Genomic DNA, 16,855 nt, shown 5'->3' with positions numbered 1-16,855 from the left:
GTAATTGTGACAAAGCCATAATGCTTGCAACTACACAGATTCTTAACAGCATTTATAATGCCCTGTAGCATATGACAGGCACCGATAGCTGTCGCTGCACATCTACACAATAATTCAGATATGACATCAATGCCCATATCACACATGGCATAGTGGGAGCTAGCTAAATGACATTTCTTGTTCTTAAATGCAAAGTGTCTTGGAATGCACCTGCAAGCAGCGCACACTGTGAGTGAAGCAACAGGCGGGCACACTGGTCCCGGTCAGGCCGAGTTTGGGTTCTGCATCACTTCCAGCAATTGTAACGGCTGTGATTTTGTCAGCTTTAGCATAGAAAATGGATTTTTGCATGTTCTTTCTGAGGCTCCTTTTCACGTCTCACATACATTGGGCTCACATACATTGAGCCTTCTGTAGCTATAGTGTCACTACAAATATTGTTATATGATGCAAATACTAGCTAAATTAGGCCTTTAAGCTACATGTAGGTGTTATTTTCAGTGTTTGGAAACACGCACACACTTGTTTCAGTTTCATAAGATAGACAATAGTGATTTTTATTTCTGGTGACTGTTTTTCACTTTGTACATGAACATTCATTTTTCTGCTCCTACTGTCATCGTCTTAAAATTAAATATCTAACAATAAATTAAGAAGTGGCAGGGCATACTGCCTGCTTGAAGACATGCTGCTGTTGCCTGTACACCAACCAACGGCCACTACGGAATTGGACAGAAACTGTGCTACACAGGAACAGTGCCCTAGAGTGCTGTTTCAACCATTAAAAAAGATGGCTCCAAGGTACAACATAGACGAAGGCAGGCCTTGAATTTATGACTCGGTGGCCGATACAGAACTGCTCCATGAGTTTCTTGCATCTATTTTAATTGCTCATGCCTGCCTTTTCCACGCTGTGCCTTCGAGTCGTGATGCCCTTCTCACTATAACTTACAACTCGTGAAGCATCACGAAATGCACAGTTCCGTCCATTGATATGCTGGGATGTGGCAGCTGAGTAAGACTGTGCCAGGCACTAACAATGTCGGTCATTGTGCACTAGCTGTGCTTGTGTTTGTGCATGTACATTTATACAGATACTCTCATACCTCTTTACACTTAACACATGCATACACACACACACACTCGCGCATCTTGGGAACACACACTGTACAATGTCTTTTCTTCTGGCGCATCCTATCATTTTCTCATTATTGCAGCATGGCATGTCCTTGTTTGGCACACATCACATCACCCTCTTGCATACTTTGGTGGACTTGTCACATAAATTAGGATTCCTTTTTTTCAGCAACAGAAGGAACTTGGTCAGCAAATCACATCAAGGTTGAAACAGGAGTTCTGTCCTCCGGCTCTTTCGTCTTTGCATCCGTTTGTGGCAGGGTCTCACGAGTCATTTTTGACATAGGGCTGACATTGAGCTGTCATCGTCATGTTGAAGGCAAAGGAGAACCTTTGCATGAAAATCGACACTTTTCATGTTGACCCATGATTGGAATGTCCACTGGAAAATGGAGAAATTATAGTAATGAACCAACCAAAGGCCAACATAATTTCCATGACCAATTTGTGAAAATGAATATTATTCTAACACATTCATTTTTTTCTGTTACATTTAAACGCCTAGTGTGTGGTAGACCGCCGATGAGGTTCATTGTCTCGAAGTAATACACTAGTGTGGCTAGACTCCACAGTGGAGTGCTGCAGATTATCTTGGGCCACCCTGTGCACTGGCGCACCTGTTGAGCACTTATACAGTGTCGAGTGCAGAACATATTGTGCATTGGCTCACTAGTCTACTATATTTATAGTTTATCTCCCAGTTCATTCAAGCTCTACAAGGACTTCAGTTCCGGGTTTTGAGTGTTTGCTGGCACTTCACATCAGTAGTCCTGCATGAATAACAACCTATGAAAGAATCGGTGCTTACTCAGCAGTTCTGAGGCACAACGTTTGTTTATACTATGCATGCAGAGTACACTTCTTTTCCACAATGCCGCCTGTCTGATAAGCAACTACTTTGATATACGTAACTGTGCATCATTATACTGATATTATGAAAATAAGAATGATCACTCCACTTACCTTATGTCCTGCCTGAGTTGCTGTTAGCCTTTTTATTGTCAGAAAAGCCTATTAGGCATGCTCTTTGAGTGGTAAGGTTGGGAAGTGACATCTTCTCAACTGACTACTTTCCAGCTCTGCTTCCCTGATCTGCTTGGAGGCGTCACCATGTCGGGAGGGTCGTCATATATTGGGAAGCTTTGCTGCTCGTACGGCGCACCTAAAATAAACACTGCATGCTCAGCACAGGCTAGAACATCACTTGTCATAGCTGCAATTATACACTACAGCTAGAAGTAAAGTGTTTTTCTGACAAACCAGAAAGAGCTATGAAGTTTTGAGGGAGGTCAAGACGGTGGTGGTAAGTACACCTCAAAGGGAACATGTACACATGCAGCAGCTAATAACCCTGTCCAAGTTTTGCTCTTATTTCTCGTGAGGCACAAATAACATATATTATCACCCTTACATTACAAGCTGTGGAGGGTCTAACACATCCTTTCATGATGTACATTCTCCACTGAAGTGTATGCCTTGCTGTTTGAGCTATCATGGGAATAGCGAGGAGTTCTTTGCACACATGGCCTGGATACTCTCTCTCCTAGTTCCTTTTCATGCTCCATTTTGTTATACTTGTGTTTGAACTACAAGCAGTCTCGGCTCTCGCACTCACTGATCTCGGCTGTTCTCTGTGCCTGTTACTTGTGGCTGAACCTCTTAGGTGCTTACTCTTTGTGTGTTAGCAATTTCCAATGGAACTGTTTATGGGACTATTGTAGAGACAATGTAGGTATGGCTTGTTTTTGTGTGAGGATTCCCTTGCATTCTTGGCCTGTCGCTGGCTGTACTTGTAAGCTTATGGCACCCGATGTCAAGCTCTACTGGTGAATTACCTAGCATCTGGGTACAAGAAACACAGAAGTGTCACAATTTGTCAAGTTTGGAATAATCAAAGCAAGTTATTGTAACACTAGCCCTCAAAGCAGTGAGCTTCACAAGCAGGCTGGTTAGATTTCAGTTGTCGCAACGCATAACAGTTCAGTTGACTTCAATTAATCCAACTCTAGCAAGACATGACATTTTATTTTAATGATAATTCCTTAACTAGGATTTGTATGAAAGTTCCATGGACATTATGGTTAAGTACCAGAAGCACATTGAATCGATAAGAAACTGAACAAGGCGGCTGCAACTAACAAAGGGGTGGATGTACTGTTTAACTCATAGAAAATTCACATTGACGCCCTTTAAAACACAACAGATTCTTCAGAGCCCTGTTGTACAGTTCTTATTTTGTTTCATACTTTATAAGGACACCTATGGCACTTTGTGGCTTGTCACATGGTGCCTGGTATGGTCACGTACTATTTCTTTGCTCCCATAATATCCAGTTTACAAAAATATTCATATAGAACACAAATTAATTGTAGCATACTGTGAAGCTAGCTGAACTATTTTATTTTATCATAATTATTGTTTTCTTAATGTCATATTTTCTGTTGTGTTTTTTTCTCTTCCATTCTCTTGTAATGTACTTTTCTATTAGGTAGAGGGGATTTTAAAGGATTTATAATATGTATAAAGGACGCAAAACTATTTTTAGGACTTCTATAACAGTTTAATTAATAACTACTTGTGAACACGTGCAAGTATGCTTAATTTAGATGAGTATAGAGTGTCTTAGCCTATGGTGGCTCTTATAGCATTCGCGATGTTTATTTTATACCAGATGTTCTTTTTTGAATACTGATCAAAACTTGTTGAAACACGAAAATGTGTGTTAAACTGCCGGTGGAATATAACACAGTCTTAATCCTTGAACTGGGTTGTTTGAATGGGCAGGCATTATTGGAACGGGAAATCAAATACATAAATGACTGATTAACAAATGGTAACCAATTAAGTTTTTAACTGATTACTTTACAGTACATATTGGAATTTACGTACTTGAGGATTGCATGCAAAGCATTTGAGGATTTTGCCAGTTTCGGGATACGTACAATCAAACATGCAGTAAAAATGCATCATTGTTCCACTTACTTTTATAGCAAAACGGCACTTTATGCATTTAAGTGAAAAAATAACTGTAATGCCAACATATCTTGTTGCATACTTTGGATGTTAATGTCTTGCAACTGGTGACATCCTCAGAATTCGTTCCAATAGATATGTCTTGTGAACTAAACTGGTACAATTTGTAAACTGCAATATGTGCTGTGAAGTAATTAGTTAAAAACCTGAGGTAATCAATACTCATGCAAGTATTGATTACCTCTTCAAGTAATGTAGCTCATGGATTAGAATTGTAATATCTGCCACAGGTGATCTTTTTAATTCTTGCCAGTTAAGAAAAACAGCACGAGGTATATTAGTAAGATGAGTTCTGTCTGGAAGGCTTGCAAATTTTGAAGATATAGGCTGTTTTACAATAACCTAGAAATTAGGAGACCTATTGCCACCTTGAAGTAGTTCCCCATAAAGCAATTTTTTTTTTCTTTTAGTGAACATATGTCATAGTTGTATTTGTGCACTGGCCCTGCATGCCACAGGCAGTATGGCTGGCAGTATATAATAAAAAAATAAATAAATAAATTTGAAGGATAAAATTAATTATGAGAAAGTTAGGACTACCAAGTATGGAGGCTAGAAATCTAAAGTGGCTTCAGTTTGTTGGCTGAAAACTAAATACTACTGTGGAGGGACATGTGGACTGGCATGTTGATTTGATGAAATGTTCAGCACTCTAAAACATGCTGCTTTTTCTTTCTCACTGCAACTCGCAACTTTCATTAGTTCCAGTTACTATTCCCTGCTCACAATTCCTACCGCTTTCTAAAAGTGACTAGCACCTCCAGGCCCAATAAAGATTTCCTGCTAGCATTGCAGTCTCCTCACTCACTGATAACTCCTCAAGTAGCGTATTTAATGTCCAGCGTGTCTCTGTAGAACATTACAAAAGTTTTGCACAAGATATGACACACATACTGTGCTCCTTTAACCAATTTATTGTTGCCTTGCAAAAAAAAAAAGAAAAAGAAACACTCTGAAAAGTGCAAACAACACATATTGGCAGAAATAATTGTAAAACAACTACAAATGAAGATGCATGAAAGCCCTCTATGGCAGATAAGTGCACAAAACACATTGCTATGTGTGTGCATCTGGCGCATGCACATTTAGTTGAGTAGGCGTGTGACGTAAATAGTTTACAAGCTATCCAGACATCTCGAAGACAGAAACATTAGAGTTAACTTGTAATTCTGTAATATAAAGCCCATATCTAACCTATATCTCCAACACTTCTGTTGTGTTTTACATTGAGTTGTCTAACATACATAGTGGCTTTTGATTGTCTAATTTTTCTGCAAACCAAACTCCATTCAAACCTCTGTATGTCTTATATTTTCTTTTGTAGCCTCAAACTCTCCTGACACAGCCTAAACTTGGGTAAACTTGTAGTATTCGGAGTTTATTTATCTGTTTGGCTATATGATTATGTATATGAAGTTCAGGGTTAATTAAAGCACAAAGGGAACTGTTAAAGCAATGTATGATGAAACATAGATGCACCAAATGGTCTTACAGTTAAAGCTTTACATATAATTGGAAACAAAATTAAGGCCAGCAAGACAGCTTCAATCGTAGTTGCACAGTATTAACTATGGCCCTTTTTAAAATCTTGGCAACAGTTCTAACCAGATGGACTGCTGCATATACTGAAGACACTTTGACCCCCTACATATGTTCTTATTTATAACACCAAACTACCATACTATTATCCCAATTCTGGTAGAACTGTGCTACAGTTTTTTTTTTTTAGTGGGCAGTATTTTGTGCTCTCATTCCCAAACGTCAACATGACCTTCAGTGTTGCTTACCTTTGCTGCTTTGCATAAATGAACTATTTTCACTGGGCGTAAGCGGTTGCTCCCCTCAGGAGGTATTCTGTAAGTGTCCACCTATAGTGAACATGTTCATTTTGTCTGCTGCTGAAGTTCTGATGGGCTGGACTGGGGTATGCGCGAGAAGGAGACAGGTTCCCCGATCCTATCGGTACTTCAGCAGCAGACAAAATGGGCATGTATACTTGGTAGATACTGGCAGAATATGCCCTCCCCCCCCCCCATGCTATCTTTTGGCAAGGTAGGCTTAAGGACAGTGATTAATTCACGGGATCTGTTTCAGAAAATTAGCAGTACAGTATTCACCAATGATAATACCTGCAGCACCTGATGGTTCATGCAGTGCTTTCAGTAAGTGGTGCTGCATTTTTATTTGTTTTTTATTGTGCTATTCTGTCTGTACTTACTTTTTACCGTGATGACTTTGCATTTTGCTTTCATGCCTTCGTGTGTTTGTGCCCTCATCATTTTGCTGATCAAGCAGCCCTTCAGGAGCAGTATTTTTGCCACTTTGAAGGAAACAAAGATACCTGACTTGTGCTTGCAGACAACAATTACGGAGTTTCTAGGCTATCCTGCCACTGGTTTTGACATAAAACTGAAAGCTATGCTAGTTGCTTAATTAGCACTAGAGCCAAACTACACTCATAGAGCTTAAGTTTACCTGCCCCACTGACTCACGCCATCCTGCCATGGTGGCTCATTCTACCCTGCTGTATGCCATCCAAGGCCACCAATTCAAATAAAGGTGAAATGAAAATACATTTGGGTACAATGATTTGGTTACATGTTAAGGAACTCCCATGAAAGCCCTTCAGGCATCAATTAATTATTTCCATTTAAAAATTTTCACTACATTTTTATGTCTTCAGAATCTGAGAGAGCTCTGTACAATTTCTGGGTGGATTAATAATTTTCATTTCATCTGCGAGCTTTTTCAAGTTCACAAAATATGGATTCCATATACAGGAACTCTCCAGAGGAATGTCGAATATGAGAACATCAGCTATTTCATGTCTGGAGTACTTAGAAAGCCCTGATCCAGTCACTTGAAAAACATGCTTGATTTCATTGGGAAGGACAATGAAAGAAGTGAACCTGCTACACGACGGCGTACTGACACTGAGAAAAAATGCCCAGCCACTTACCTTCCAAATCATTCTATACTGAAACGCTTTGCATGTACTATTTAAATTTGCAGCACAGGTGCAAGTGTTCCAATATGCATACAGCATACCTTAAATATCTCTATTTTTATCAGTGCTTTTGCTTTCAACGCACAATAATGGCATACACCATTGTGCACACATTGCACGAAGGGGCTGATGTGGAGTGTTCTAATATGGACATCTCTCTTAGTGCCTGGGTTTCTTTGGGAAGTTAAGGGGGCACAAAAGGGAAGCACTAATTCAGCTTAAACGGATAAAGCATTGATGCAAAAGTCTATTTTCATTAATTTCACTGTAAGAGGTTGATTAGTAGAAGATAAAATGAAGACAAAGTGTTCATTTATTGAATTTCAGACCGAAACCCAACACCGAAACCCTGATATGTTAGTGTGACGTCATAGCTAGATTTCAACATCTTTTTTCAGATTTGGTCCTTCTTGGCGCAATAATAGTTCTCAAACTTTCCTTCAATATAGGATGTAGTCCGTCTTTACCGATCAAAATAGCTTGGCCTCAGCGAATGCTGCCAAAATCCATGACTTCATGGTGAGCTGGTGTGGGAGCTTCATAACAAGGTGTTACCATATGTCTTTCATATTTGTGGCTTTTCTGGCTCATTAGGTCTGCTTGCACAGTTAGCATCACTTTTTTCAGTATTGTAGAAGGACAATTTACTAATATAGCCTATTCTTCTCTTAAGTGTCCTTTTAAACCTCATCTACCAATCACTCAGTAAAACCAAGATCTCAGTTAAGTGCCTTTGTCTATTCTAACCAGTGGCAGGTTTGCAATGTCCAAACCAAGATTTATAGATTGGTTTGCATGCATGTTAAAAATTTTGCCTCGTATTGGATGCTCTACTCAGATGTAAGATAGAACTGACCTTGCACTGCTCTTGGAGGTGCTGTAGAGATGACCGAGCCATTGACTTGGAACCCCGCATTCTGCGCTGCCCGCATTACTGCGCTTGCGAAATCCCCCTTATTGTAGACAGAGTCATCGTAGGAACTTGCGCCACTAGAGCAGCCACTTGTACAAGAGCTGTTGCTCTGTTCTGTCGTGCTGGCCCAGGATGGTGCTGTGTAAAGATAGCACACAGCATGGAAAACGTGTGCTGAGAACCTTGAAGATTGTTCTTAGTGCAGTTAGCATGCTTTGGGTACTTCATTACTTTTCATGGACCATCTATGTCTCTAACTGTATTCCCGCCAACCTAGGTCACGGGTAGTGCATGGCCAAATGGGTAGCCCAACTGCCTACATGTATCAGTGTTTGCAATGTGGTGTATTTCTATATTGCTTCAGTGCTAATCGCATTAATGGTCACACTCATCGTGAGGTGGGCTTTGCTGGAATTTTGTGTTCGGTACTGTACTGAAATACCGTGCTCTATTGTGAGTGGGTGGTTAATTTGTTGCCGAAAAGAAATGTTCCAGCGAAGCATAGAGTCACTTCAAATTCGTATGAGTGTTAACTTTAGACTTGGGGCTCTGTCACCTTACTTTCAACTATTTTGTAAAATTGCTTGTATTCTATACATTTTGAGTGCATATTTGCAAGAACAAGTGCAGTGCCTGGTGTAATATACTAACATCCTGGTTTGTTCTTTTGCATCTGATAGAACTATTTGAGGATGCCAGGAAAGCTTCACTGAAGTACCATAGGCAGTTACTGAACACTACATAGTAGCATGTACTTAGAAAATATTTTTTTTGCTCATATTCCATCTCGTAAACAGCAGAAAAGGATGAAGAACAATGAAGGGTAGACATATCATATGTAATAGCACAAATTGCTGTTCTGGTAAAGAATATTTTGTGTGTTTCACTTTCATCTATTAAAGCCGTTGTGACATATAACAACACTGGCTAGTAACCGATCGATGGTTTTATCATGACAACACAGTATGTTATTGTATAAATGTTACTTGATGATGTAATCTGTTTCTTCATCTGGCCCTTTATTTAATTCTTTGCCGTATTATCCTTTCAAGCTTCTGCTCAGGATTGCTATTCCAAATGACTTATGCGACATGATGTGGGTTTGTACATCCTGTTTCTGGCAGACATTGTTAACTAATATATTACTGTACTTAAAGGGGCATAGAAACATTTTCCTTGAATCCTGAGAAACATATTGCAGTGAATGTGACGGCTTTCAATGAATATATTTCAAAAGAAAGCTTTGAAAAGGACGTAGTATGAACAGCAATATAATGAATGCATTGTTTACTTTCCCCATTCCCTCTCAAATCATTGGTTCCTGTTAGGTGGGGCGGCGTCAATAGTTGTGCCCAGCGTATACCACTCCCTTCTTTCTTTTTCTTCTTTCCATGGTGCAGTTATGGTAACCTTTTGAGATTGGCATCTGACAAAAGTGCCCAAAAGGGACAAAGAAGCGATTCCTATTTCCTAGGTCTGGACGGGTGGGCATATGTTTGTACGAGTTTTTGTTTACGAGCTATTCATGGTCATAAACTATTGCCCAGTTGCTAGCTGGCCCCTGCGAGCCATTGCAATGGCTGAAATATAATGGCTGACATAAGATACGGCAGAAAAAATGTGGGCCTTAAAAGCTGCAGCAATGCAAGATTGTAAACTTCCTGCTGCGTGCAACAGAATAATAGTTAGCTGGCATGTTCATGCCAGAATATTGTCTACGAACCAGTAATGTTTTCTGACCATGATAAAAAAAAATTTCAGTACTCCTTTAAAGCTGTTTTTAAAGGCAGCTTGTAAGAGTGACGTGTGTTGGTGGCCTACAAGTCTGTTGAAAAAGAAAGAACAAGTGACGCCTCACAAAAGGATTTAGAGTCTCTAACTTGGCTGCAGTGAAATGGAATCCATTAAGTTGCAAAGGACTACTTCAGGATATCCTTAGGTGTACTCTCATATAGCGAAAGCCGTTACAAGGATGACGGCAATAGTGGTCACAATCTTGTTTTGGGTATTCCTGAACCTCTGCGGCACTTTCTTTCCATGCGGTACTTCATTTATTATTGCCGCACCATAACAATGACACTTTTTGCATGCCTTATGGACAGGAACGTGAAGGCCCAAGCAAACCCGCTAAAACATTCTGTATGCTGTTCAACCATTCCAAAATGTTTTTGTGCAACTTCTACAAGAATTATGTAGACTTCATATAAAATTCATCCATACAGAGTTTCTCAGAATGACGCGGTGCTGGAAATGTATCAAAAGAAAATGAAATGTGGAATTATTCTTTTGCGAATGGATGTTTCTGTCGGAAAACTACAACAGCTCTTATTCGTGCAAAAAGCATTCTTCACTCGGTCACTTACTGTGGCTCGGTGCATAATCTGTGTCCCCCGCAACGCTAGACTCCAGTGACTGTGGCTGTGATGCACCCTCTGCATCAGACTCTGCATCTGCGGGCTGGTAGATGTGGCCTGGAAGAAACAGTGCTCCAGATCAGAGGTGCCAGGCTCCTTTCATATTTGTGGTCTGCAGTTAATCTGCTTTAATGATAATTAAACCGCAACCAATCTATGCAGCCTTCTGCAGCTGTAGTGTTTCATACCCCAGTAGTTTGTCTCTGAATTTAGGAACTTTTTCACATTGTTGAAGAGAAAGTTTCTGTGAATACAATAGGAAGATTATCTAGTGATGTTATAACGGATTTGAAATGGTTAAAGAGAGGTTAGATTGCTTAATAAAATTCAAGATAACATTACACACCATGGCAGAAAACACAATTAGTAGCTGGGCCATTCTTCCAAAAAGTTCATATGAATAGAGTGATTCGCTAAGTCACTTGCAATAGCAGTTGCATAACCATCTCATCAAGGTGTCAAAATTTATGTTCGACTATCTGTACCTTTTTGCTATGCCAAGGTTCCCTAGAATATGGACTTCCATTCAGTTAAAAGTCAATTGCCCAAATGGAAATTGCTGTACTGTTTATGTGTTCTAACTTTTAACTACAAGTACCATACCTTAGCTAAGGCAAAGCTATAATGTGCTTAGGTAAAGTGCATCTAGGCCTCATTAGGCCAAGGTTTCTACAGGTGTTTGTGAGGTGGCTGATTTCTCTCTGTACATAATTATTGTCATGGTGAGGGGTGATAACAGAATATTTGCATTGTTTATGGCAAATGCCTAAAGACTGAAAAACAATTGAAACTGACCTTTGAATGACTGCTGAATTGAGCCTGAACCTTACTGCTGAATGTAATAATGACCTGAATACTATTTACCTAAAGACCCTTTCCCACAAATCTAGGTGTTTACGTGGATAGATTTACAAAAAATTGTCATCTGATGTTTGCAGCACTATGTTAATATTTGCTGCTTTGCACTCTTCAAGTTTTCTTGAAGGCGGGCTCACGAGTAGCTGCGGAGATTTCTTCTTCCCTTGGACTTTCTCAGAAATTACATTTTATAAGAATCATCAAGGAGATTACACTGATTTCCTTTCTTTTTCGTAAGTTCGATGGTGAGCCTTCATCCTGATTTTATGCAGACACTGCTGCAACACTGTACAACAGATAGCTTTGCTGAACATTGCATGACAATGATTACCTTGAAGTGTAGCCAGTCGTGGACCTGATAGATCCATGGCAGGGTTTAAGGATGTGGGCTCACTGATGAGCGATGGCAGTGACGACTGCACGCCTCGGTCCATAAAAGGGTTGCTGAATATTTGTTGCTGATATTGCTGTTGCATGGGCTGTGGTTGCAAAGGCTTCAGGAGAGACCTTGTTGCCCTGGGCAGGAAGGGAGGGCCCCCTTGGTAGGGGTCTGCATAGATGCTTCCTAGGCTGTTGCTGGAATGGTCTAGGGAACCCTTAGGCGAAGGCTCTGGTAGTCGCGGGAGGCCCTGCACTCCTCTCAAATTGTGAGTTGGCTGGGCTACACTTGGTTGGAGCTGGAAAGATAGATAAGTGAGTTCAGTAGAGTTCAGTTGAGCTTGGAATATGCCTAGTCGCTCTTAGTTGCGTGCAGTAAGTAGAACCAAGATGAACATGTAGCGATTTAACGTAGTAGTTGTAGCTTATTGTATCAAAGTCATCATAACTGCCTCACTTCTGAATAGACACTTGAACTGTTATGTGCCTTGGGAAAAATGCAGGGTAAGAGAATGGATAGGAAAGAGGAAAGTTAAAATAGCGCAGTGGATGAAATGCATCAAGGTGAGCCTGCTGTAGAAGGAATACAAGTCTGCATTGGTCGTCCTTTTGGCTCCTTGATAGAACATAATACATGTAACAAAGGCATATCATCCTGATGATATTCATATGTTCACCTCAGTTGTATTTATTATGTTTAACAAAACGAAAACATTTAAGACAAAACAGAAGTTTAGGGTGAAAGTGAACCGTAACTGCACAGACAGACATGCAATACAATTGTAATTGTCCTGCAACAATAAAGAAAACAGTTCGGGTGGTTTGTCAATGAGACAGGTACACAAAGGAAGGGCGATGACATGAGCGCTATACTTTTGTCATACAAACGACATTTAACTTGGTGCGCAGATTTATTGGTGGACAAATGTGGAGAAACTTAGTCTGTATGGAACACAGACTTCCAACTTCATTCTTTTAATGCTTGCTACCTTTGCCCAAATGTGTTTGTGCAGAAAATTGAATTATACAGGCATAAGTGAACCACTCATAAAAAAAATTATTTTGCAACAAGAAGAAATTGCAAAACTATTCTAATGGTAAAAATGTTTGCTATATTGTAGGTCTGAGACAGTCAATGTTTTAATAGCAAGAGCACCCTGTTTTAACCAATTTGGCTAGCTAAGGAGACACTCAAGCTGTGTGATAGGGTCATTCATTATAAAATGTTACTCAGCTCTAAAAAAGGTTCTTTTCATTCGATGAGCTCCTCTTTTTTTAATGGGAGCAATCAGTTTCACTTTATCTGAAAGGTTTTAACTCAGAGATCTGTAATATTAACCAGTGGAATGAAAAATTTCTCATTCACTTTTTTGGTTTTTTGGAGGATTTTATGACATTCAATGCATTTTTATCTTTAAAAAATGTTGATTTGACATGTCTTTATGCTAAAGTCTTCTTCAGCACCATCACCTTTCTAGGTGACAAAAAGCAAAAAGAAAAAATAAGGGCTACCAGTGTTATAACTTAGCATTAGTTAGTTTTCAGATAAATGATGGCAATCTAGTTCTTGGAAGTTATTTCCAGCATTTATGACAAATTAAGAAATGTTTGGAAACATGTAATATAATACATATGCAGTGCATTTACAACTTGAACAAGCTTGTATTTGAAATTAGTTCTACAGATAAGTCACCTATTTTACTTGTTTTAATTGTGCTATACTTAATCAATCCGTGCTCCTTACTTGAACTTGTTTTGACAGGGCTGTTTGCTACTTGGTGTTGGTTTATCTGGTGAACCTGCCTGCATGTAATAATGCCCTTTGAGGAGAAAATATAGTGGCCGAGAGTGATGGGTGATAACGAATTGAGAAGGGAATAAAAGATGAAAGAAAGAATATATTCTGCTAAAATAAAATAAAGAGAGGGTATGCTGCTAAGAAAAATTCATTTTGCAAGTGCTGGACTATTATAAAGCAAGATTGAGGCAGCACTCACGCTCTTCGGGAGCTGTGCATTGTGAGGTGATGTCTTTCTGAGGGATGCAGGAGTATTTAGTTGAGAACCAACTTCACTAGGTGGCTTCTCAAGGGGCGGAGGAATGATTTCGGACCAATTCATCAGAGGTCCTCTGGAGGTGGCTCGTGCCCGTGAAAGCTTTTGGCAACTTTTTTTCACAGGCATCCCGTACTCGTCTGTAAAATTGGAAAGCACATACAGTCAGTCATGGTATTTCTAGCAGCCAATACAATGTATGCTGTTGTGTAGCGGGCTCAGCCATGGGTACCCTGGCTTACTGATTTGTAAATGATTGTCACTGCCATTTAGTACTGTGGACATATTTTAGTAAACAGGAAATCAATTATTGAAGCAAATATGACAGGCATTTGAAACTCTTTATGGACAGAATAGTATATTTAATTGTGTATACTGTATGCTATGTGCTTGAAAAGACACGTTGAAGGGGTAAAAACAGAAAGGAAGGAAATGTACGCACCTGCCCAGACATCTTAAAAAACAGCTGTGTGCTTTCATATACTAGCATTCTTGTGCATGCTAGCAGTTTGCTAGGTGTAACTGAATTATAAACTGATTTCAGTTTTAGCAAGGAGAGAACGTAGCAGACCTGCTGAAATGTTATGTGTTACTGTGTGTGTTGTGTGTTATATGTTACTGATATGATATGTAACATTATTTATGGGGCTCTGTGCTGTACTTCACTGTGAAAACTGGCACAAAACAACGCATAAACTTCAATGGAAGTGTTGGCATTAGGGATGGCTTTAATGCTATAATGTGCCTTGTTGCAGAGTCTTGTGAAAGCAGCACAAATATATGATAGTATTTTTGTTTGGGCAAATATTCAACATTCTATAACTTCTTGAAATGGGTCCTAAATAGAACCAATTTAGGAAGCCAATAAGCCACGTGCTGTATTTTAATTGCTTTGGGACATCTGAGGTTAGGTCTGAATCTAGTTCAACTGTTGAACTAATAGCCAATCAAAATAAGACATATATGAGTAACTAACCTATTGTGTAACTCCCCGAGTCACTGGCTGGACTAGCAAGCTTGTCCGATTCCAATAGCTGGTCTGTAGCATCATCTGCAGTGAATCATGGCAACAAGCAATTTATTACAAGTATTAAGTCTGCCACTATATGCATTGGCACCTACTAAGTGCTTATGTGATTGCTACAACTTTGATCAATATGTACCTCTATTTGTTCGCTTCAGTTCCAGATCAAAAACTTTGTCTGATGTCCGGCTCCTTTCTTCTGCCGAGCTTCCGCTGCGGCTATCTTTAGCCTGTAAGGAAACAGAATGTGTACTTTGTTCTAACTTATTTGGTGAGGGCCTGCTAGAGAGTCAAAGAAGGAGAGATGTGCCACAGTTTGTGGTTTTCGATCATGAATTCAGTGATTTAAGTGCTTTTGAAGTTTGAAATTACAAGAAGTAGGCACAATGAATAATTTTTTTTTGTGAGCCATACCTTATATAAATTTCTTGTAAATTTGCATCAATTTAAATTATATGCCTTAAAGACAAAACTTCTGTAAGTCTATATCAGCTATAACGTTTTAAGCACCAACAAATGCGGTCTACTTAGTTTCATTTGCTGTGGTGTGTTCCCTATATATAGCTCATGAGGGAGACGTGATGTTACGGGCATTCTCGTAAAGGTGCAGGAGAAAAGATGGAACTGTCTGGGCACATGAGGGAAGTGTCTCGAGTGGCCAGTTCCGCGGCAATTTTGCATGTATTTGCGAGCTTCTTTCACGCTTGAAAAACCATTTTTCTGTAGCACGTATTGAGCAACAGAAAGCAATATCGGTAGTTTTTCACGTTGCTCTACAATGTTCTGCTTGGCACATGCAATCTAAGTACAATAATTGAGAAGTTGATTAATCAATTAAAGCTAATTATCTAATTAGGTGGAATGAAAAAAATTATCTGAGTACCTCCAAGCAACGGCAAGCAGCATTACCTTGGTTCGGCTCAGCTACGCGGCGTTTGCACATTTTTAAAGTTTGGCTCAAGTTACGTGAAGCATACTGTATGGTTATAACAAATGTCGGATGTAACGAAGGTATTCAGGAGACTGTATATGGATGTTATGTCATCCTAGTAAGTGATTTCAGAAGACTGTTGAGATAAGTTTGGCGCATAATAGAGTGAATTGTCATAAGCACTGATCCCACAGATGAGTGGAAAATGGCTGTATGAAAAAAGCAAATATTTTACTTACTGAACTGTTCAAACTCTTCTGGAATGAAGTATTTATCAGCGTGGTAGTAGCATAAGGCTCTGGGATAGAAGGAAGGTCCTTTTTGTAGAAAGATGTCATGTTGTAAGTGTCCACTTCTGCATACTCTGAGGCATTGATGCCACAGTTTAAAGGTGCATAGACACTGTAAGCATAGAAATATAAAAGACCATAAGCATAGATGTTTTGTTAAGTTGAATTTATATCAATACTGGTGTAACTAACACCTAGAGTTTTTATGTTTTCAACATGTAAATTGCTCAAGCAGATTAAAGAAAAGGAATGCTTCATTACCTGCTGCACTGGCAGCTAGGTAATGTATAATTGTTAATGAGCGACGTTAGAAATTACATAAGGGCCAGAGGGAGGCTCACCTAGAATAGTTAAGATCATTCAAAGCATTGCTCATCTTGTTAACAGCCTTTGTTTCACAGAAGGGCTCCTTAGATGAGTCAGAAGCTTTCCAGGCACTATGGTCAATCCACAAGGCTTCGTGCGGGCTCAGGCCCCCAGTACTAGAGAAGGAATTGAAGCAATTTCTGGCATTGGAGGGGAGGAGAGGAATTCGAAGTGGATTATTTTCAGGCCAGGCAGAGTCGCTTGTTTTGCTTCTGATTGTGCAAAGATAAATTTAGTTAGGTGGAAGCTGTAGAGATTAATTTGGTCATGCAGAAGAAATAGCTTAACCAGATTAGGGAAAGCACATGAGAAACATCACACACAGCTGCTATGATGTCCTCGTCATATTAGAAAGTATGCAGCAATTAGCCATGTGCCACCTAACTCAGAAAGAACCCTTGTTTCATGTCAATCTGAAGTACGAAATGTGGAAAAGAACCAAAATAGAGT

The 16,855-nt window shown here is 39.6% G+C and overlaps 1 protein-coding gene across 3 annotated transcripts in view; it reads right to left on the bottom strand.

The window, feature by feature from the left end:
- Positions 1-572: 572 nt before the first annotated feature.
- The window catches only part of LOC135902032 (protein sax-3-like), a 178,419-nt gene continuing 162,136 nt past the window's right edge, over positions 573-16,855 (bottom strand). The window contains exons 16-25 of one of the 3 annotated variants that reach the window (XM_065431913.1): positions 16,381-16,545; positions 15,989-16,151; positions 14,958-15,048; positions 14,771-14,845; positions 13,738-13,934; positions 11,694-12,039; positions 10,454-10,561; positions 8,034-8,228; positions 2,101-2,299; positions 573-1,519 (exon numbers count right to left, since the gene is read on the bottom strand). In XM_065431913.1, coding sequence (XP_065287985.1) covers positions 2,196-2,299; positions 8,034-8,228; positions 10,454-10,561; positions 11,694-12,039; positions 13,738-13,934; positions 14,771-14,845; positions 14,958-15,048; positions 15,989-16,151; positions 16,381-16,545 — 1,444 coding nt within the window. In that variant the 3' untranslated portion in view covers positions 573-1,519; positions 2,101-2,195. The remainder of the gene's footprint in view (positions 1,520-2,100; positions 2,300-8,033; positions 8,229-10,453; positions 10,562-11,693; positions 12,040-13,737; positions 13,935-14,770; positions 14,846-14,957; positions 15,049-15,988; positions 16,152-16,380; positions 16,546-16,855) is intronic. The other 2 variants (XM_070537066.1, XM_065431914.1) reach the window with 2 other exon arrangements.

Source organism: Dermacentor albipictus, chromosome 4, assembly GCF_038994185.2.
Source record: "Dermacentor albipictus isolate Rhodes 1998 colony chromosome 4, USDA_Dalb.pri_finalv2, whole genome shotgun sequence".
NCBI lineage: Eukaryota > Metazoa > Arthropoda > Arachnida > Ixodida > Ixodidae > Dermacentor > Dermacentor albipictus.
The sequence above is the reverse complement of the archived record's forward strand: the minus strand, read 5'-3'. Positions and strand labels throughout refer to the sequence as shown.